The sequence below is a fragment of the Rutidosis leptorrhynchoides genome, chromosome 10, assembly GCF_046630445.1.
Source record: "Rutidosis leptorrhynchoides isolate AG116_Rl617_1_P2 chromosome 10, CSIRO_AGI_Rlap_v1, whole genome shotgun sequence".
In the NCBI taxonomy this organism is placed as follows: domain Eukaryota; kingdom Viridiplantae; phylum Streptophyta; class Magnoliopsida; order Asterales; family Asteraceae; genus Rutidosis; species Rutidosis leptorrhynchoides.
This window is the reverse complement of record NC_092342.1, coordinates 2,834,671-2,859,657: the sequence shown is the minus strand read 5'-3', so window position 1 is coordinate 2,859,657 and position 24,987 is coordinate 2,834,671. Positions and strand designations below refer to the sequence as shown.

At 31.1% G+C, this 24,987-nt stretch overlaps 1 protein-coding gene across 1 annotated transcript; it reads right to left on the bottom strand.

Annotated features, from left to right (window-relative positions):
* Positions 1 to 15,084: 15,084 nt before the first annotated feature.
* Positions 15,085 to 20,604, bottom strand: LOC139871903 (probable anion transporter 3, chloroplastic). The gene is made up of 8 exons (XM_071859657.1): positions 20,079 to 20,604; positions 18,325 to 18,551; positions 16,671 to 17,025; positions 16,518 to 16,562; positions 16,129 to 16,275; positions 15,895 to 16,032; positions 15,654 to 15,687; positions 15,085 to 15,544 (listed from the first exon to the last, which is right to left on the bottom strand). The coding sequence occupies exons 1-8, from the start codon at positions 20,505 to 20,507 to the stop codon at positions 15,375 to 15,377; spliced, it is 1,545 nt and encodes a 514-aa protein (XP_071715758.1). The 5' UTR covers positions 20,508 to 20,604; the 3' UTR covers positions 15,085 to 15,374.
* Between the last annotated feature and the right edge of the window lie 4,383 nt (positions 20,605 to 24,987).

Here is a 24,987-nt window from a genome sequence, read left to right as displayed (position 1 = left end):
ATATGATATAAATTTTGAAGTACTAAAGCATCCGGTACTTTGGATGGGGTTTGTTAGGCCCAATAGATCTATCTTTAGGATTCGCGTCAATTAGGGTGTCTGTTCCCTAATTCTTAGATTACCAGACTTAATAAAAAGGGGCATATTCGATTTCGATAATTCAACCATAGAATGTAGTTTCACGTACTTGTGTCTATTTTGTAAATCATTTATAAAACCTGCATGTATTCTCATCCCAAAAATATTAGATTTTAAAAGTGGGACTATAACTCACTTTCACAGATTTTTACTTCGTCGGGAAGTAAGACTTGGCCACTGGTTGATTCACGAACCTATAACAATATATACATATATATCAAAGTATGTTCAAAATATATTTACAACACTTTTAATATATTTTGATGTTTTAAGTTTATTAAGTCAGCTGTCCTCGTTAGTAACCTACAACTAGTTGTCCACAGTTAGATGTAAAGAAATAAATCGATAAATATTATCTTGAATCAATACACGACCCAGTGTATACGTATCTCAGTATTGATCACAACTCAAACTATATATATTTTGGAATCAACCTCAACCCTGTATAGCTAACTCCAACCTTCACATATAGAGTGTCTATGGTTGTTCCGAAATATATATAGATGTGTCGACATGATAGGTCGAAACATTATATACGTGTCTATGGTATCTCAAGATTACATAATATACAATACAAGTTGATTAAGTTATGATTGGAATAGATTTGTTACCAATTTTCACGTAGCTAAAATGAGAAAAATTATCCAATCTTGTTTTACCCATAACTTCTTCATTTTAAATCCGTTTTGAGTGAATCAAATTGCTATGGTTTTATATTGAACTCTATTCTATGAATCTAAACAGAAAAAATATAGGTTTATAGTCGGAAAAATAAGTTATAGGTCGTTTTTGTAAAGGTAGTCATTTCAGTTGAAAGAACGACGTCTAGATGACCATTTTAGAAAACATACTTCCATTTTGAGTTTAACCATAATTTTTGGATATAGTTTCATGTTCATAATAAAAATCATTTTCCCAGAATAACAACTTTTAAATCAAAGTTTATCATAGTTTTTAATTAACTAACCCAAAACAGCCCGCGGTGTTACTACGACGGCGTAAATCCGATTTTACGGTATTTTTCATATTTCCAGGTTTTAAATCATTAAGTTAGCATATAATATAGATATATAACATGTGTTTAGTTGATTTTAAAAGTCAAGTTAGAAGGATTAACTTTTATTTGCGAACAAGTTTAGAATTAACTAAACTATGTTCTAGTGATTACGAGTTTAAACCTTCGAATAAGATAGCTTTATATGTATGAATCGAATGATGTTATGAACATCATTACTACCTCAAGTTCCTTGGATAAACCTACTAAAAATGAGAAAAATAGATCTAGCTTCAAAGGATCCTTGGATGGTTTGAAAGTTCTTGAAGCAGAATCATGACACGAAAACAATTTCAAGTAAGATTTCCACTCGAAATAAGATTGTTATAGTTATAGAAATTGAATTAGGAAATTAAATTAAAGTTTGAATATGATTATTACCTTGTATTAGAAAGATAACCTACTGTAAGTAACAAAGGTTTCTTGATCTTGGATGATTACTTGGAATGGATTTAGAAAACTTGGAAGTAAACTTGCAATCTTGGAAGTATTCTTGATTTTATGAAACTAGAACTTTTGGAATTTATGAAGAACACTTAGAACTTGAAGATAGAACTTGAGAGAGATCAATTAGATGAAAAAAATTGAAGAATGAAAGTGTTTGTAGGTGTTTTTGGTCGTTGGTGTATGGATTAGATATAAAGGATATGTAATTTTGTTTTTATGTAAATAAGTCATGAATGATTACTCATATTTTTGTAATTTTATGAGATATTTTATGCTAGTTGCCAAATGATGGTTCCCACATGTGTTAGGTGACTCACATGGGCTGCTAAGAGCTGATCATTGGAGTGTATATACCAATAGTACATACATCTAAAAGCTGTGTATTGTACGAGTACGAATGCGGGTGCATACGAGTAGAATTGTTGATGAAACTGAACTAGGATGTAATTGTAAGCATTTTTGTTAAGTAGAAGTATTTTGATAAGTGTCTTGAAGTCTTTAAAAAGTGTATGAATACATATTAAAACACTACATGTATATACATTTTAACTGAGTCGTTAAGTCATCGTTAGTCGTTACATGTAAATGTTGTTTTGAAACCTTTAGGTTAACAATCTTGTTGAATGTTGTTAACCCATTGTTTATTATAACCAATGGGATGTTAAATTGTTATATTATCATGATATTATGATATATAATATATCTTAGTATGATATATATACAGTTAAATGTCGTTACAACGATAATCGTTACATATATGTCTCGTTTCGAAATCATTAAGTTAGTAGTCTTATTTTTACATATGTATTTCATTGTTAATACACTTAATAATATATTTACTTATCATTTAAAATAATTAACCAAGTGTATCAATATCTTAATATGATTCATATGTACCTAGTAAGACGTTGTTATAACGATAATCGTTATATATATCATTTTCGAGTTTCTTAAATTAATAGTCTCATTTTTATGTATATAACTCATTGTTAAAATACCTAATGAGATACATACTTATAATAAAATCATTTTAACTATATATATAACCATATATATGTCATCATATAGTTTTTACAAGTTTTAACGTTCGTGAATCACCGGTCAACTTGGGTGGTCAATTGTCTATATGAAACCTATTTCAATTAATCAAGTCTTAACAAGTTTGATTGCTTAACATGTTGGAAACACTTAATCATGTAAATAATAATTTCATTTAATATATATATAAACATGGAAAAGTTCGGGTCACTACACAATTGATATGAATGTTATGTATCGAGAGAATAATTTTTATGCACAGGTTATGTGTATTAGTTTTGTGCACGAGATATGTGTACGGTTACTAAGATTTATGAAAAATGGATTTCGTACACGAGAAAGGTGTAATGTATTTAAAAGATATCGCATGTACATTACAGGTGGGTATAGGATTCGGGCCCATTTGTACCATGCAGCATTTAAATCTTGTGGTCTATCAAAATGATGAATTTTATTGGTTTATGATAAACTTATGAACTCACCAACCTTTTGGTTGACACTTGAAAGATGTTTATTCTCAGGTATGAAAGAAATCTTCCGCTGTGCATTTGCTCATTTTAGGGACATTACTTGGAGTCAATCATCGCTCTGGAAATCAAATGTTGATGACTTCGTCTAGATGGATTAGGACGGGGCATTTCAGTTGGTATCAGAGCGATGGTCTTAGCGAACCAGGTCTTGCATTAGTGTGTCTAACTGATAGTTGTTTAGATGCATTAGTGAGTCTGGACTTCGACCGTGTCTGCATGTCAAAAATTTTGCTTATCATTTCGTGTCGAAAAATCATCCGCTTATCATCCTTAGGAAATTTCTTGCTTATCATTCTTAATCTAGACATAGCTTACTGCCTGGATTGCATGATTAGTGTATAGACAAAAATTCATATCTTAGTGTATCTGTTACTGTAGACCTTGCCTGATATCTCTCGTAAATTTCTCCTTAATTTAAGGGATCCTGGTACTATATATATCTATGCAAATTATGCATTGAGAATACCATCCAACTACCAAATTGCTGTCACTAAACTCTTCATACCAAAAATCTTTCTCGAGATCGCGTAAGATGGCCTCTACGAATCGACCAAGTTCCTCTGACTCTGAAGACAGCGTGACAGGAGCACACCAACCAATCAACTACCGTGATTACTGGAGAAAATGGGGATGGGTTCGCGACATACTCACCCTATGGAGAAGGGAAGAAGGTACTCCATATCATGAATCGAATCTACCACCTAACCTTGGAGTACTTGACCCGCTCACCGGCGAACCCGTTCGCAACACCATTTATACCCTATTTGCAAGAATTTTTCGTCTTGAAGTTACCATTAACGAAACTAGAGAAGATATCCGACCTCTACCTCACACTGATAATCAACCAGGGTTAGTAGAAGAAATTAGAGAACTCCGAGCTCGAGTATTAACTTTAGAGAGCACGGTATACAATTTGCAAGCACCAGCAGTATCACCAACACCGGTAACATCACCAGCCTCAGCACCAATGGCACCAGTACCACCAACAACCCAAGTTTCAACAATCCATGCCTCAACATCTCATTCTGTACCTCGAATATAATCATCGTTCTACGAATCGTTCTACATCATTTATCTTCGTTCGACATGGCGATTATGTAATCTCTAATATTTTAGAAATTATATATTCTTGTTCTAACGGTAAATCAAATGAGTTTAATATCATATTGACTCATTAAATCCATGATTACATCTAAAGAAAATAAATATGTATATATGTTTTCATAAAGATTGTAATTAAAAATTCTTTCGTAAAAAGTGTTAATTGTGAAAATATTTTAACGGGTAAGTAATACCCGAGGAATATTCAAATTTCACATTAATAAGTTACACTGTACATTCTTCGAAAATGATTCAACAGTCGTTTACTATCCTACTTACATCCACCAATATACAAATCCGTTCACCACAGAATAACCATATTCATCCAATTTCATATTGGGATTTTGATTTATCAGAATCCAACAAGTGGCATAATGAAGAAAATATTTGACAAAATAAAATTTGTTAGAAACAAACAAATTAACTATGAGAAATTTTGTAAGAATCCACGCTAACTGTTCCTAGCTAATTGTTCCTAGCTAACTGATTACATTTTATTTATCACAATTTACATTCTCGCAATTTTATTTGTCGTCATTTAATTTCTGTTATTTATTTTTACGCACTTTAAATATCGAGTCACGATACGTATTAATTAATTCAAATATTATATATATAAAACTATATATGAATTATTGAACTATTATCTCTGGACTATCGACTGTGGACTAATAACATTAGACAATTAAAATGAATTAAAATATTGACTATAAGATATGAAACTAAACAATTCTTCAAGTTTGCCACTTGATTTCATCTTAAACCTCATTTGTATCTCGACGACTACAATTTACGTTCAAACCTTTCATAATTCTTCAAAACACCTCAATCCAGAGGATGAACCAACCGCACTTCGTCTACGGAAGAAAAGATTGATACATATGGTTATGCACCTGAAAACACTCGGAACCTGAATAAACGATTAACACGTATCTGTGCTAGCTCCTTTGGCATTATTATTACCGAAAATAACTCTGCAATTCCTTTTCAAATTAGCAAATTTTGTCACAGCTCCAGCAAGTCAACTTCGACTTTTCGTTCGAAACAGCCTTATTATAACCTTGATATATAAGTGTGCTCATTTATTGTTACCGAAGAACCTTTTATGCCCCACCATAGTACCATCAGCGTTTAATCATCTAAAAACACAATTCTCCTGAAAACCCCTCGGATTGATAACCGATGATTCAGATATCGTAGCATTAAATGCAGAGGAAACAGAAAAATGGTAGATGGTCTAAAACGGCCAAAAGTTTGATAATAAAGAATGGAATGTTGGGAACGCTCGATAGAAAAAAAGTTGGTACTGAAAAACAGATTGAGCTAACCATGAAGGAGACCAAGGACAAATACAAGAACCAAACCCTATATTCAAAGAATTCAGGTAATTCTGGATCCGCCGAAACCTTTAGAGAATATCTTGTTCCGAAGTCATGTTAAAATTTTGCGGAAAATTTTTCTTCATCAACCTTCGAACTTAGAAATTCCAAAATATCATCATAAATATCTTCGATATTTCTGAGGATATTTTCATAAATATTCTTGTTCGGAATTATCTTCCCCTTTGTGTTTTCTGTATTCCATTATATTGGAAGCTTCTGTATAATCTAAGTATAAACTAGGAATGAATTGCGGAGAAGTGTTGGGAATTGAAGCATGAGTTAGTATAATATAATGACGCCTGGCCAACGTGATTATATTACAGTAAGTCATGCTGAGTTTCTAATGAAACGTGATGATGGTTCACAGTAGATCATACCATCATCATATGTCATGTTACATAACTCTTTCATTCTACTTAACCTCCGAACATATCAAGAAAAATATATTCTTGATAGTTCTATTTTCTGTAATTCTGGTAATTTACCAAATCAAATCGTGCTATTACGTTCCTTCCTGCTTAGAACATTATGATCAATCGAAACTTCATACCTACGAATTCTGGACCATTATTCGCTTGACTTAAAGTCAGAAAGAGAAAACAAAAGCATGGAACTTCTAAATATAAGGGAAAATATAAATCCCAACAACAACACAGGAATTACAAACCGTGTATATCAATACGTATAGCAATATAAAGACACGGGAGAATGAAAAATACTATAAACCCAATGTAATAGTAGAAGTGAATAGATTCCTCCGGTGAAAGTTGAAAAAGGAGAATGATTGTTGCAATAGTAAGGATAAGGACAAGGATCAGAACGGGTTTAAGCATTTTCACCATCGTTTGAATTTGGGAATTTCGTATAGGAGAGGTAAAAGTTATGGAACGGAAAAAGTTTAATTTATAATGGAAATATCAGATAGTGAAATCAAGGCAGATCACCGTATTTAATTATAGAGATCTTAATTTCCTTATTCACCGAAGAATCAAACCTTTAGATTTCGAAGATTTTCTTCAAATCCCTTGAATTCCGAAATTCAACCAAGGCAACGTCAAAAGCTAAGACGCACCTTATTTTCTAAATTCAACCATGACTAGTCAAAAATTATGATGAAACTTGTCTTTCTCATTTCACTCTTTTGCGATAACTTCACTCATACGCTTCGAATAATCGAATTGTTTTATCTGTATTATTCAATAATGATAAAACTCAATTTATCAACTCACATTCGTCATGAAAATATTTTTATTGTTAACCATGACGATCTCACTCAAATTTCGGGGACGAAATTTCTTTAACGGGTAGGTACTGTGATGACCCGGGAATTTCCGACCAAATTTAAACTTTAATCTTAATCTATAATCGACACGATAAGCAAAGTCTGTAATGTGAAGTCTCAAAAACTTTGAACTGTGTTCATGTAATCATTTGACCTTTGACTATTCCCGACGATTCACGAACAATTGTTGTAAATATAATAGGGGTATATGTATATTAATTTGAAATTATAAAATATAATTAACATATAATTAAATATGTAAACTAAAATACAAAATAATTAATTGTAATTTAAAATGAATCCATATGTATGATTCCTATAAGTATTATGATATGTATATTATAATAAAATTTATAAATATTAACTATTCAATGAAAGTTATTACATATCATATAACTATTAAACATTACATAAATAATAAATTTTACTGTTAATGTAATAAAATGTAATTACAAGTTTAGTTCTAGTTGATGTATTATTATTACATTCATTATTATCATTAATACTAAATACTAATATTGGTGCTATGAATATATTTAAATATTATTATAATATGAAATTGATACATTTAATATATATATATATCTTTAATATTATTGTTACCATTGTTAATATCATTATAACTAGTAGAAAGATTATAATGATTAATATTAACATTATTATTAGATACTAGTATTTAGAATCGATATTATTATTATAAATCATCAATATTATTATTATTATTAGTGCGTTATTATTAATATTATTTGTTAATTATCTAAAACTTATGAATTGTATAAATACAAATGTATAAATAGATATATACAAATCAGATATACATATAAAATACGATTCATACAAAATTATATAAATAAATACAGCTTTTTATATATATATAAACATATAAACAGATATAGATATATATAAAAATATATATACAAATATTTACATCCAAGAGATTAAATAGATACGTATCCAATTCCTTTCACGATCCTGCTGTGATCAATTTGTCCTAATACTATTAATATAGTGCGAATCTGAATCAAACATTAGAAACAATCCAAAATTAGTTACTTGTAACAATCTGCTTTATTATTTGTTTCTCATATGTTGAACAACTTAAGTACTTCTTGTCTGCCACAATTATCAAACATCGATTACCCAAATCAATTAAGATCAAAGTACTGTTAAATCATAAATGTACTGATATATTATATATCTCCATATCTACAATTTAGAAGAAAGAAAAAAAAAAGGAAAATAAACAAACCACAACCTCACTCTGATCAATCACCACTTCCATGTAATCGTGAGATTTGTTTCCGGTTGTGAACAACATTACAACCATGATCACCTTAAACCACGACCTCCCTCTCTATCTCCTTTCTTTTTCCCTCTCTTCCCCAAGAATCTCCAAGACTACCTAAATATCCTGTGTTATTGTCCCTGTTAACCTGTTCGAACTAAAGACGAGAAGAAACTGCATAATTTCAGTCGCTATACATACATACCACCACCTCCAACAATCAAGCTAAACTGCTGCACATTTGATTCGATTACACAAATGAGCACACCACCAATATTAACAAATTGATGAATATGCTAAATAGAATAACTATAATGATATATTTCTATTGCTACTGTCACGATATTTTTTTCCTTCTTCTGTTTCATGATCGACCTCCATAGTCATTTCCTATCCACCGGCCACTTGAACCATGTAAACCTGCAACCTTGTGCTTGACTTCTTTCACTGTTGCTACTGCTACGTTATCCAAATTATCGCGTGGACTAATGGAGTATACAAGAAAACGTGTGGGTTCCATTCATTATTCCTGTTTACCGATTCAATCATATGATGTCAAATCGATTGGGGTTTGTTTGCAACATGGGCTGGGATCCTTGATGTTCTACATGCCGTGAACTCAGTTTAAGAATTAGGCCGAAGTCTCCATTTTCCCGATGAGCCAACTCCCTATTTTTTTGTTGGGCCATCGTGTATCTATTTTTACACTTGGGCCGTGACACTTGTATCCCTAAAACTTGAATCCATTAACAACATGACGTATGGCCTTCGATTTACTTGTTGTTCGTGGTTACAGTGACGGCTTGATGACAGTTTTGATCCTTATAAACCAAATGAAACCCTTCATGTTACATGTTGGACTTATGGATTCCATTTGATCCAAATAAACTAGTTAGTTAACTGTGGGTTGGTGAAAATGTTAATTGGGTCGAGACCCATACCCATTTGGACTGTAAAGACGATTAGGATGGGGGATTGATGATAGACGTTCGAAGGGGAAGATGGCGAGAAGAAAATGTTAAGTTATGATTTTATGTGAATGAGGTGTTAAACGGTTACATACTTTTAAATTAATAATCGTGCAAGATTTAACAAGTAGTAGTAATGGCTCGGTGGTTAAGGGGTGTTTTGGTTAGCAAGAGGTCGTGGGTTCGAGCCCCATCTTGGCAGTTCTTTTTAGAGGAAATTTTCAAGGGTACATTCTTTGATTTTCATTTCTAATTCTATTGTTATTGTTATTATTATTATTATTATTATTATTATTATTATTATTATTATTATTATTATTATTATTATTATTATTATTATTATTATTATCATTAAATATTGTTATTACTACTAAATATATAATTTATCGCTAGTATTATAATTATACTTATTATTATTATTATTATTGATATATGTGTATTTATAAAAGTTAACATTTATTATAAATATTATAATATTAAATACAATTATAAATATTATTATTATAAAGATGATAAAAACTATTGTTATTTTCATTAATATTAATATTAGTATTATTTTAAGATTGTTAGTATTATTATTGTTGATAATATAAGTATTATTAATAATAATACCATTATTATTAATATTATTATGTATAATTATTATTAGTATTAGAATTAATATTTGACATTAAATGTTAGTATTAACATATAATTATGAAAATTCTATAAAAACTATTATTTCTATCATTTTTATTAACATTATTATATTTATTATCAGTATTATCTATATCATTATTATTAAAGTTTTAATGACGTTGTTAAGGCTATAAGTATATATATAAAGATTATACATACAAAAATATATTTAAATTATATAACTTATATTAATATTATTATGAACAACATGAAAATATATAAATAAATAATGAAACTTATAAGTTAATAAATAAAACAACTACATCACTAATAATATATATATATATATATATATATATATATATATATATATATATATATATATATATATATATATATATATATATATATATATATATATATATATATATATATATATATATATATTTATTCGAGTACAAGAATATGTTTTAATACATATATTAATAATATAGGTTCGTGAATCCGAGGTCAACCTTACAATTGTTCAATGTTGTTACATGTATTTTTACTACAAAATACATTATGGTGAGTTTCATTGTTCCCTTTTTACTCATTACATTTTTGGGCTGAGAATACATGCAAATGCTTTATTAACTGTTTTACAATATTTATATGCGTGAGTTTCATTTGCTCCCTTTTTCTCATTACATTTTTGGGCTGAGAATACATGCACTGTTTTAATAACTGTTTTACAATATATGCGTGAGTTTCATTTGCTCCCTTTTACTCATTACATTTTTGGGCTGAGAATACATGCACTGTTTTAATAACTGTTTTACAATATTTATATGCGTGAGTTCATTTGATTCCCTTTTACTCTTTACATTTTTGGGACTGAGAATACATGCGCTGTTTTTACAACTGCTTTATTAAATGCTTTTGAAATATATTTTGAACTGCGAATACATGAAATGCTATTATGAATGTTTGACGAGATAGACACAAGCAAAACATTCCTCGAATGAATTATTATGCAGACAGAAGTTCTGCGGATTATTATGAATTATGTGGACATGATAATTGTCACCGTTGAATTATGTGGACATGATAATTGCCACCGTTGAATTATGTGGATATGATAATTACCACCATTGAATTATGTGAATATGATAATTGCCACCAATTGATATGAATGTTATGTATCGAGAGAATGATTTTTATGCACAGGTTATGTGTATTAGTTTTGTGCACGAGATATGTGTACGGTTACTAAGATTTATGAAAAATGGATTTCGTACACGAGAAAGGTGTAATGTATTTAAAAGATATCGCATGTACATTACAGGTGGGTATAGGATTCGGGCCTATTTGTACCATGCAGCATTTAAATCTTGTGGTCTATCAAAATGATGAATTTTATTGGTTTATGATAAACTTATGAACTCACCAACCTTTTGGTTGACACTTGAAAGCATGTTTATTCTCAAGCATGAAAGAAATCTTCCGCTGTGCATTTGATCATTTTAGGGACATTACTTGGAGTCAATCATCGCTCTGGAAATCAAATGTTGATGACTTCGTCCAGATGGATTAGGACGGGGCATTTCACTAGTTGCCAAATGATGGTTCTCACATGTTTAATGACTCACATAGGCTGCTAAGGAGCTGATGATTGAGTGTATATACTAATAGTATATACATCTTAGAAGCTGTGTATTGTACGAGTACGAATACGGGTGCATACGAGTAGAATTGTTGATGAAAATGAATGAGGATGTAATTGTAAGCATTTTTGTTAAGTAGAAGTACTTTGATATATGTCATGAAGTCTTCCAAAAGTGTATTAATACATCTTAATACACTACATGTATATACATTTAACTGAGTCGTTAAGTCATCGTTAGAAGTTATATGTAAGTGTTGTTTCGGAACCTTTAAGTTAACGATCTTGTTAAATGTAATTGATCCATTGTTATTACACTTAAATGAGATGTTAAATTGTTATGTTAACATGTTAACATGGTGTATTAATATATCTTAATATCATATAAATATGTGTAAAATACTATTACAACGATAATCGTTACATATATGTATTGTTTCGAAATCCTTAAGTTAGTAGTCTCATCTTACTCGTGTAGTTCATTTTTAATACGCTTAATGATATATGTAATTATCATTTCATGATGTTAAACATAGTGCATTAATATCTTAACATGATACATATGTATTTAGTAAGACGTTGTTGTAACGATAGCCGTTATATATATCGTTTCGCTTTTCTTAATTCACTACTTTCATTTTATGTATATAACTCATTTTTAATGTATTTGGTGAGATACTTACTCATCATAATATCATGTTATATATATATATATATATATATCATGTTGTTTTTACAAGTTTTAACGTTCGTGAATTGCCGGTCAACTTGGGTGGTCAATTGTCTACATGAAACTCATTTCAATAAATCAAGTCTTAACAAGTTTGATTGCTTAACATGTTGGAAACATTTAATCATGCAAATATAGTTTTCATTTAATATATAATCATGGAAAAGTTCTGGTCACTACATTCCCTTTGTAGATACACAAAGATAAGCAGAAGAATAATAGCAGCGGAAGAACAAGTATGTGAAGAACAATACACCGTAGCAGGCAAAGAACCTATGAAACCCTAACCCTAATTTGTATTGGGGTTTTCAGAGAATTACACCGATTCAATCAATAACAACCAACACACTTAACCGTACCCAAACAGACAACAATATCTCGATTTGAGATGTAGAAAAAACCCTAAACCTTCGATAACAAACAAATTTAACCAGCGATGAAGAACACGAAGAATATAGTCACACAAAACAACAAATCGATCGTATCTGCTCTGATACCATATGAAATTATGTCATAACAAATACAGATCAAGTCCATAATAGACTTGGTAACTAATCAATAATCTCAAATCTAAATAGTCCTTACACTGAATTTGAAGAACTTAGAGTATAAAACAAAGATTTCTCAACAAGATGTTAGAGAAATCTATCTGAAACTAATGAATTATGAATTACAATGTATTAAAGATGAATATGAAAAACAAAGCAAAAAACTCGAAAATATGTGTGATTGCGTTCCAACCCTAATATGATGTATATAAATTATCATAAGCTGACTTTGACCCTTTGACTCTTCTATATTTTCGGAATCAGCACCAAGCTTTAGCAAGTTATCAACAACAACCTTCCAGACTCAAGTTTATAAGATTTAGTCCTTAAGCCTTACAAGATTCTTAAAATAGTTCCTGAAAAATAAGAAGGCTAGAACAAACCGCCAATAAGTAAAAATATATAGAGATTTATGCATAAGTTTGAATATATAATACATTTTAACAAATACTTTAACATAACAAATATAAAGGAAAAGGCAGATCACTTGGTCTAACATGTATAATTGGCTAAAAATGCAAACGAATAAAATGTCAAATATGGCTATCTGCCACTTCATAACAAAAACCAAATGAGATTATTAAGCTATAATTCTATATTTTTTAGAACATCAGATGAATTATAGTTCTATTAAGTATTTACATCTATATCTATACTATCTAATAAAAGGGAATATGGAGTGATGTCATTATGTGCTTCTAAGGTTGTAACATGTGCTTTTAAAGGTATACCTAAATTAATCTAATGATGTCATCATGTGTTTCTATTGTACTAAATTTCTATTGTATAAATTAATTAGTTATTTAGAAAAACAAAAGCTTAGCTCCTATAGGAAGCTTCTCTTTGTATTGATATTTTCTTGAAAATTACAATGTGTCTTCCTATTGGTATCTTCTACTTTACTTATTAATGGGTTATATGACCGAGAACTTCACATTGAATACTTTACTTATTAATGGGTTATATGACCTAGAACTTCACATTGAATTTTAACTTTTTTTTACAAATTTTTAGACATGCAATTGTATTAACTAAATAGACAGTAATATTTATATGCTTTAACATTTCACATGCTTTTAAAAGATAGTAATATGTGCTTTTAAGGGTTGTAACAATTAAATTAATGATGTAATATATAAAAATTAATATAAAAAAAAGAAAACTCACTTTAATTCAATGCATTTACCTTTTGAAGTGATAATACTAACATTTTTTAGTATCTTTTTCTCGTAAATATTATATGTCTTTTATCACAATCTGTGAATTCACGGATCACTAAAAGTAGTAGTGTTAGTATGAAAAAACAGTCCCATCACTCAAGTGGTCCAAGTGGACCTAGTAGCTATCTCCTAGCACTTGTAAAGCTTGTAGCATAGTACCCGTTGAGCCTCCAATACGTAGGACTTGCATTATTAAATTAACTTAAATTTAAATTTTAAAGACTGTCAAAAGAAGAAATATACGCACCAATACATATAGGAGAATATTCACTTTAATGAATAAATCTCAGCCCTTGATGGTTGATTGGAATTATTAATAGCTATTCTGCATATCATGTGATTGTAAACACAATCGTGACGGTAAAAGTTAATCACAAAGGCAATCATGTGATTGTGAAGTACCGTTTGACATCTTCTTCATAGTCATCATAACTCAACACAAATTGAAGTCAGATTCACGATTCATAATGAAATCCTAAGCCATGACTTCTTTCAATTCGAGTTTACATCAACTAATTTGTCATAAATTCAAATTGTTCATTCGTGAAGCATAAACACCACAACTTGAGGTCTCTGGATAATTCTAGGTGTTATCATGTCCAATTAAACACTTATTTAAGTTCATGAATCCTCATATCAACTTTGTGAATCATCAGAATAGATTGATAATCACTTCAGAGTTCTCAAATTCGAAGTCAACATTCGTTCTTACTTGGTCAACGTTCCGATTTGAACGATACATAATGATTTAGGTGCAATTGATGATTTTCGAGTGATAAGTGAGTGATTTGCTACAATTTCGTGAAGATTTCAAGGCCTAAAATCAACTACATCATGAAAATCGAACTTTATGATGTTTATAAGGTCGTTAACTGTTCATCCTCTGATTTCAAGTTCTGAAGATGTTTTGATCGAAGATGCTCTATGAAATATGTTAATCGCAGCGTATAATTGAATGCTTAATTCGAACATTTGCGATTTTTTGCAGATTCACTATTTCAATTGATAAAGATTGTCAGGACCTGGAAAGATTTTGGATGAAGACGACGATGATTGATACGAAGATGATACTCCTTTATTATTTTGTGTTTTAATCTTGATCATTGATCATTGATGTTAAATGGTTCAAGGGATGATAATTGTCCCTTGGATTTCAAGCATTTTCCAACTTTATTTTATAATAACGGTAATCATGATCATCATTTTACATTTTACAAAATAATAAAAAAGACCAAAGATTAATAAATGTTCCCACTATGTTATAACTTTCATTCATTCATCTACACAAAAGAATAACGAACTTCACCTCTCTAACAAAATACTGTGTTATAGTACAACACTTGCATTGAGTTATCGGTTCATTTGAGTATGAGTGGCTGCTAGAAAATCTAAAAGATGCGTTCTCCTGTGGCAAAAAGGTTCCAAAATATTGCCGTGATGAAATATAGGCAAGCTGTAACGGTTAAGAAAGCTTGGAATGATCCCAGCCATTGCACAAAGTAACCTGTCCCAATTGTGCTGATTATCGCAGCCAATGTCCCAGCAGAGTTTGAAATTCCTGTTTATTTTCAAAATTTGTGAAACAAATCAATTTAACGAAGATGCAGAACACACCCACACACACACCCACACACACTTGCATCATTGAAGTTTCAGAAAATACATACCATGGAGAAATCCTGCATACCGGGGTGCAATATCCTAGTAAATATCAGAAGAAGAGAAAAAAATGAACTTTAGAGACCAAATTTCAAATATCTTTATATTGCAAAAAAATCACTCCCCATCTAGTTAGACACTCAGACACTTATATAAAGGTAGATATTTGACTTTCGTTTGATAATAATAAACATAAACATTATTTATAAAAGGCAAATGTTAAAGACAGAATAATAATAATAGTCTTACTTGCATATTTAAAAGGAATCCGGCTTGACTGAAAGAGCTCAAGCTGAGGGCGACTGTAATGAACACTGAAGCAACAACTGGAGTCTTGGCATAATTCAAGCACAACAAAGCCAATCCTGGCCCAATGAAACCAATTGACTGCACCCATATATCAACAAATCAAAACCAAAATCAAAATTAGCAATTATATCGATAATCACCATCTAATTAAGTGCACTTATATAAGAAGATTACCTGCATGACTTTTCGGACAAAGGTCAACGAGTACCCTGCTTTGATTAAATTATCAGAAGCAGCCCCTGCAACATAACCTGAGAAAGCCATTGTTCCCCATGGGACTGCACTAAACCAAGCCGCTTGCTTTAAGTTCACGTTGAATACCTATTTATTTATCATCCCAAAAAATAAAAACAAATTATCAATAACCAAGTCCAACTCATGCAATCTTGAACGCCCAATATAGCAAGTAATTCTTAAAACATGTGTCGTTTCTCAATCATCCTCGCAACACAGATTTTAAACGGACCCTGTTTCACCAATTACCTAACCCACCCCTTTTTACACCTCAAGCAAGCATTATTTACTTAAAAAAGGAACAAAAGGTGAAAGGAATCAGCACTCACAGTTTTAAAATAAACAGGCATCCACGAGAGGAGAACAAAGTATCCCTGCAAATACGAAATACATCATAAATACTTGAAGCATACTATACTAGAGTAACATAACAAAAGATAATATATAACACTAATAATAATAGTAATTGTAGAAGAACTTACCCAATTGTTAGTAACGTTAGCAAAAATGATAGCCCAAGTCGGCATTTTCGATAGCAATAGGCGAAGAGGAGGTAGTTCTCCCTTCTTTAAAGGAGGAGGAGCATTCGACTTTCCTGCTTGAATTAATCTTAACTCCGAATTGCTTATTGAAAGACTTTCTTGTGGATCACTTGTAACCCGAAGTGTCCATGTTGATAGCCATAAAACACCAAGAGATGCGAAAAGAATGAAGGGACCGGAGAGTCCAACCGATGACATCACTATAGGCGTTAGTACCAACCCCACAACGTTACCAAGGTGAAATCCACCCATAGATAAACCCACAGCGGTTGCTCGTTCATCACATGGAAACCACCTAACAAAGAAACAATATGCACACATTTTCAACTTCGAGGTGGATTATTCGCTTGATCAAGCAAAAACAAAAATGGGAAATGCAGAGACGAGAACCCGCCAAAAATGTAGAATCTAGCAAAGCTAGAGATATATTATAGTAAGAAGGTGACTGAAGTTCACCTAAATGTATATTTTAATGCACAAAACTCGTAAACCGTTTGATTTAGATATTTTAATCACTAATAATCACATAATACAGTCCTTCAAATCATATTTGACAAACCAATTTTTTATAGAAAATAATTAATGTTACCCCACTCAACCAACTAAAAATATCCGTCGAGTCTTTTGACCCGTTACCCGGACCCACCTCTTTCGCCACCGCTATCAGAAATATTATATAAAACTCTAAAGAGTTAAGGCTTGATTATTATCATTGCCCATGTTAAGGCTTGATTATTATCATTGCCCATCCCCGTCAACTTTTTTTTGTTAGATGATATATTACACAGTCCCATTTTCACAAATAATGTCTTAATGTCTTACTCAAGTACTCAAATATTGGTTGTTACACTTCACTTTAAAAGTCGTCGTTTTTTTGTCAAAGTTTAGGATATAACTTAATTATTATCCGACAGAGATGACTAATATGTATAAAGGGGGATGAAACCACTTAGGGTGCGTTTGTTTGCCTCTTAATGGAATGGTTCAGTACTGAATGCTGAACCATTCAGCATTCAGCGCGTTTGTTTCTGACATCTGAATGACATATGATGTTGAATGGTTCAGAATTCAGCTCTGAATCATTCAGAGATGAAACATTCTCTTAATGACATATGATGTTGAATGGTTCAGAATTCAGCTCTGAATCATTCAGAGATGAAACATTCTCTTAATGACATATGATGTTGAATGGTTCAGAATTCAGCTCTGAATCATTCAGAGATGAAACATTCTCTTAACCATTAAGAGCCTAAATTATCTATAATATTTTCCTCAAATCATATCCTGATCACCTAACTAACAAGTATATTGAATTTTTTATTCATGTCACTCGTTAATAAGGTAGTTTTAGTCAGTTCATATCGTTCATTCTAAATGATTATCAAACAGCTTATTTTCATTCAGAGCAAACCTTATTCAGAGGCTCTGGACCATTCAGATTCTGAATCATTCAGCACTAAATCATTCAGTTGCATCAAACGCACCCTTAGTATTAATATAGAAAAATGAACTATAATTAAAGTTTTAAACATGAGGTATCGGATAATCAATAATCTAAACAAAACAGGATATAGATGATCTCAATATATTTTACCTGGACAAAAGAATATTCATTGCGGGAAGAGCAACCCCTTCAGCGAGACCAAAAAAAGCACGAACGGCTAAAAGGCTAGCTGTCGAATGATTTGCAGCCCATGGTGTAAGAAGAGTTGCCAAAGACCATAAAGCTACACCCCAACCCATTACTTTTTTTCCACCGTATTTGTCAACCAAGGCTCCTCCAATCACAGATGAAAAGATATATCCCCATAAAAACGAGGACTATTCATGCCATGATTACATATTTGTGAGTCAGTTTTGAGTTCTTTATGACATAAACATGAAATGAACTTGCAAGAAAAAGAAAGATAACTAATTCGATTTTTGATTTGTCATTATTGATTTATTTAAAGGTTAATATAATAAACCTTTATGTAATGCACTAAAGATTGCCATAGTAAGGCCAGTAGAATGTGTTAAAGCTACAAGTTGAACATTAAGTATACTAAAATCGAATATTTAGGATACATGAGTAATTCTAACTTCATTCAGTATTCATAAGGTGGAATCAAGTATTGATATGATCACATAATGAAAAAATATATTTACTCTCTTATAGCAATTCCTGCTTATTATACGGAATATATAACAAAAAAGTAGGGTAGCCGGGTAGGTAAAGAGACAATATTACTAGTCCTTGAACCTACATGTATATTGTTATGGGGTCAATAACTTGAATTCAACTGCCAGTCCTAATTTGATTCGCACATAATAGACACTAAGACATGGCTGTAATGACTATTTCGAGGGATTGGTATGAATCGGGGACTAAACCTTGATATACCACCGAATAATTCTCAATTCTAGATGTTCCATACTGACTGCAAAAGTTACTTATTGACCATGTCATCTTCACTACAAACTATCGATTGGATTAAAATTGGTTTACCAGAGTCTACTATTTTGTCATGTCAAGAAGTAATACACCAAATATTGACAAATGATCAGTTTTGAAAATTTTAATCTTTAATTAGAAAATGGAGTTGTATGATGGGGCCAATTATCTTTCTCATATTGTAGAGTTTCTCAGGCGGCTGCAACCAACCTTTCCAAATCCAACAACCACAAAAGATGAATATTAGTCCTCACCAACAATTGGTCAACATAATTAAAATTATATAATTGACCACAAAATTTCACATACCTAACCCCAATACTTGAATAAATCTTAAGTGTCAAATCAAGATCGAGTCAATAAGTTACTTTTATCTTGTGTTTCAATTCCTGTTCATCCAGACATGACCCACAATCACATATGCTAATTCATTCTTATTGAGATATAAATCTAAACAAAAACACCATATATCTGCGGTCTACACCATAAAACAAACTAAACATTTAAGCCTAACCTTAAACATATTAATTAGTCTTGTAACAAATTAGGTACACATACAAAATTACAAACACATCACTTAATCGAAATTATTATTTAATTCATAAGCTACTCTCATCACCCCAATATAAATGTTCATATTTCTATTTAGTTTGTCCCGAAAAGAACATCCACTCTTACAATAATTGCCAACTTTTCTCATTCTACCTTTTTTCACAAAAAAGTTCATTCTTGTACTTAAGAAGGATACAATAGATAGTTGACCATATATAAGTACAATAACAGCACATTTATGTAATAGAATGATACGAGGGAGTAAAATAAAAATCATCAGACATTTAAGCACAAACAGGTTTAATTGAAACATGATTAAATCATTCATTTGATGTAATACAAAAGTCAAAGGTTTATACTACCTGCACAATGCCTAAGAAAGAACTGCTCCAACCATGTTTAGCAGCAAGAGGAACAATAGCAACAGACATAACAACTCTATCAGCATTACACAAACACATCACACATGCCATCAAAGCCACCACCTTTAACCTTTCCGGCATCACAAAATTACCTTCTTGCCCTCTCCCGCCAAATATTCCTCTCTCTAGTCCCTCCGCCGTACACCTCACCACCAACCCACCATTTCTTTTTCCTTTTTCCACAGTCGCCGGAGCTCTAATTCTCCCGCTGCCACCTCGTAGTGACAAATTACCACACCTCCGAGAAATTTTATACTGAAATCCCAAAAGGGTTTTCTTAAAACGTAACGAATTGAGATGGGTGTCTGTCAGATTTGAAGATCTTGCACTAAAGGCGGCGGCTTTAGAACTCAAGGCCGCGGCGGCCATGGCGGAAAATTTAATGGTTGTAGATACTAATTGGTCTATTGGTATAGACTATAAATACGATTTATATACATGTAAAAGTGTTGGAAATGTGATGGAATTCAGTATTTGGTGGCAATTGACGGATGATTTTGAATGGGGTTGGTGAGAATTGTGGACTTTGAAGGCATTGCGGTGACGGGTACTTTTGTAAATACATTCATACGTGGTCGACTACGGATCCAACGTGGCAGAACGTCACATTGTGTTACCAAACACCCCTAGCCAACTACCCCCGATGTTACAGGTGACCGGCTGTAGCCGGTAATACCCATGGTTTAGGTGCGTACGGATTTGCATTTCACACCATTGTTATAAAAAATATTACTCGCCAATTAATCTCCGATTAATCATTTTTAGGAGCAGTCCGTTTCGATTTTCAAAAATCCGTTTAATTAAGCGGTAAACGTCAATTGACGGAACAAAATCGAATTTGGTAATCAAAGTCAGTCAAAGTCAAAAATAGTTATAATTTTAGCATGAATTTAAACGAGAATTTTATAGTTTTGAAATAAAATTAACAATTTTAGACAATAATGTTAAAAATTATCTTTATATTTATGGTTTTTTTCTATAGTTACACCACATATAATTTTTAAAATTTAATATTTAAATGTATACAGTGCAATCCGATTAATCCTCGAATTGTCGATTAATCCTTCTCTAGTTCCGACCGATTAATCCCCGAATAGCGAATTTTGCAACCTTGTTTCACACACACAAAATTACGCAGATAGTACCGTGGTTTAGCTTAATTTTCACGTGTAACCCCTGAACTATATTTTCAATGATAGCTCGTTGAATTGTAATCTTTTCAATTGTCGTCACTCCGTTAGTTAGCTATATATTTACGTTAAATCATGACATTTTCGTATCATGTGAGGGTAAACTAGAGTTATTATTTTTTTTCTTCATTTTACCATAAAACCCTCACATGCAGCATGCTACACCTTCCTCATGTTTTCTTTTTCTTTTTTTCTTTCTCAACGACATTCATCCTAGTTTTCTTCATCCGTCACATACATTTTCATCATCGAAAATCAAAAACTCTAATTTTATTCCCTAGCCCAATAAAATTTAAAACCAAGTATCATTCTCACAATTTTATTTCATTTCCATTATGTGTTTCCAAAATGTAAACTAGTTGAAGAACCTGTAAAATCACAAATTTATCAAAAAAAAATTGTCGAATATTACTCGGTATATTATAAATATAGTTGACTGATATTATCAAAAAATACGCAAGTTAATTAGATTTCTACCAAAACTTATTAGTACTCCGTAATATATAACTCCGTAGTTATTTTTAAGTATCTCAAAATATCTTTAACCCGCTCAATTAGCAACATAGTGCCGATGTCAATGCAAATGATAAAACACCACAATACTTTGAAAAAAGTTTCACGCTGATTAGAATAATAAAAACCCGCAATCTAATTTTGAAACAAAGCAATATGATTATGAACAATAATCAGTGGCGGAGACAAGGAGGGACTGGGTGGTGCTCAGCCACCCTCAACAATCCAAGTTTAACCATTGTTATTCAATAAATTTAATGCAAGTTACATTAGTTTGAGATAATTTAACGTTAGAGTATCATTGTTATTATTGAAAACTAGTAGAAGAGAAAGAAATTGGTTGAAGACCAAAAAGAAATTATTAACATATTAAATATTAGACAAAACTTATGAATAGTATCAGGCATTTTCGTCTTTTCACTTTTTTTTCCTTTTCCCACCTTTTTAAAATTTTCCAAAAACAACCTCACACTTTTTTCAAAAATTAAAATTGACCCCCCACACAGGGGTAAAGTGTCAAACACCTATTTTCATAAAAAAAATTTAAATAAACTCCACCCAAATATTTAACGGGTCGTATCTTCTCGCTCGCAACGAGTTAAATTTTTCCGGCACCATCGTTAAACTCGAAATAATTTTAGGAACACAAAGTCACTAATTATACGCAAAACGAACGCTTTTTAAAAAATGCTAAATATTTGAGGTACTTTTCATACACGTTGATTTTGCGTTAAATTTTTAAAAGTCGACAATTCCATAGCGAAAAGCGGAGATGCACATATATATTTAATTTAATATAACATTTAAATCTTTCACGCATTATACCTTTTAGTTCGACTCGAGTTGCGCTTCAACGACATCAACGTTAGCCACGATATAATTTTACAAACTAAACGCAATAAAATACATTTAAAACCGAACTCCCGGCGCGAAGCGAGGTTCGTAAACTAGTTGGTACTATTATTAAAAGTATGTGACCACAGCGTTCATTTGTTATGATTTTACGGTTTATAAAAAAGTCGAGCCCCCCTTAACCTTAATTTCTGGCTTCGCCTCTGACAATAATAACGTCATAAATCGAGTTTCTATCCGATGCAATAACTAGGTAAAATGCATATATTGAAGAAAATATAATTGTAAGCATAAATGTTATGAACACATTTATAAATCATTTATAAATCATTTATAAATCAAACAGATTCATAAAAATACTTCGCTTCTACTCACAATGATAACACCAACCCTCTATTATATATCATCGAGTTTCATAAAAAAAAAAAAAAAAAAAAAAAAAAAAAAAAAAAAAAAAAAACCACATTTAAATTGTAAACTTAATTACCAATTGGTTAAACTATGTTGCATACATGTATACTTCTTTCACGTAAGACACGAAACTATGTTGTTGAAGAACAAATAATACTAAAAAAGCAATAGATTTTTCATGACTTAGCTATTCACAGCTACATAAGAGCACGAGGTGTCCGTGTCTATTTTTCGGTGTCCATTTCAAGGTCGGAAATGGACCTTGAAATTGATTAAAGTAAGGTGTCGTTCGGTGTCCTTGGTTCAAAGTCTTGGTGAGAGAAAATATGACGTGGATCAATAAGAAAATAAAATATTAAAAAACATAAAATCAAGTTTCACACAATCGGTAGGCCCGAAGAACCGATGACGGAATAGACGACAACCGACGGCTGAACGTATCCAACTTTTCAACATCGGTGAGCGATTCTTCGAGCTACGGTGTGGAAACCGTGTACTATAAGTGAGACGACTCGTCCTAATCTATAAGGACGAATACAATAACATATAGTTCCATTACGAGGCATTCGTTTTTAAAAGACAACTTTCATTACATCGAAAGTTGACAGGCATGCATACCATTTCATAATATATCCAAACTATAAATGATTTAATAATAATCTTGTTGAACTCAACGACTCGAATGCAACGTCTTTTGAAATATGCCATGAATGACTTCCAGTAATATCTCTAAAATGAGCAAATGCACAGCGGAAGATTTCTTTCATACCTGAGAATAAACATGCTTAAAAGTGTCAACCAAAAGGTTGGTGAGTTCATTAGTTTATCGTAATCATTCGTTTTCATCATTTTAATAGACCACAAGATTTCAGATATTTAATTGTACACGTAACTCGAGTACAAAATAGTACGCATAACCTGCGAAGTAAAAATCATTCATATTGATTGAGCACCTGGTAACCGACATTAACAAAATGCATATAGGATATCCTCAAACATACAGGAACACTCATCTGTATAAACGTACAGGAGCACTCATCTGTACAAAATAATAATTCAGTCGTAGAATGTTTTTAAGTACTTGTGTCTATTTCGTCAAACATTTATAAAAGCAGCGCATGTATTCTCAGCCCAAAATATATATTGCAAACACATTTAGTAAAAAGGGAGCAAATGAAACTCACAATACTGTATTTCGTAGTAAGAATACATATGTCGTCATTGAACAAATGTAGGGTTGGCCTCGGATTCACGAACCTATATTAAGTAAATATATTTATATGTTGGTCAATATCTGTCTAACAATTTAGGTCAAGTCATAGTGTATCACAATCCTAATGCTCGAGATCGATATGCAAAAGTCAACAAAAGTCAACTTGACCCAAAATGACTTCCAAAATCTATACATGTTTATTATATAACATAAATATAGTCGTTTAATATATTTAAATATATTTATCAGATTTTATTAGAGTAAATAATACAAGTCATTTTATTAATAAAAATTTATATTAAAATTTATATATGATAAAAATATATTTTATATATTTCAAGTAATAAAATTTATTAAGTTCACTTAATATCATAAAAATATAGTGGTATGTATTATTAATGTAATTATATTACGTGTGGTAAAAATATCTTTGTATCACATCTTTATTTGATAAAACAATACTGATAATAATAATAGTGAGTCAAAGTTGTATTATTTTATAATAATAATTATTATTATTCTACTAATAATAATAATAACAATATTTATATTTAATAATAATGGTATTAATTTTAATAAAATGATAATTCTTATCATGATAATTTTTATTAATATCGATACTTTTTAATATCAACTGTAATAATAATAATATTTTTTATAAATAATAATT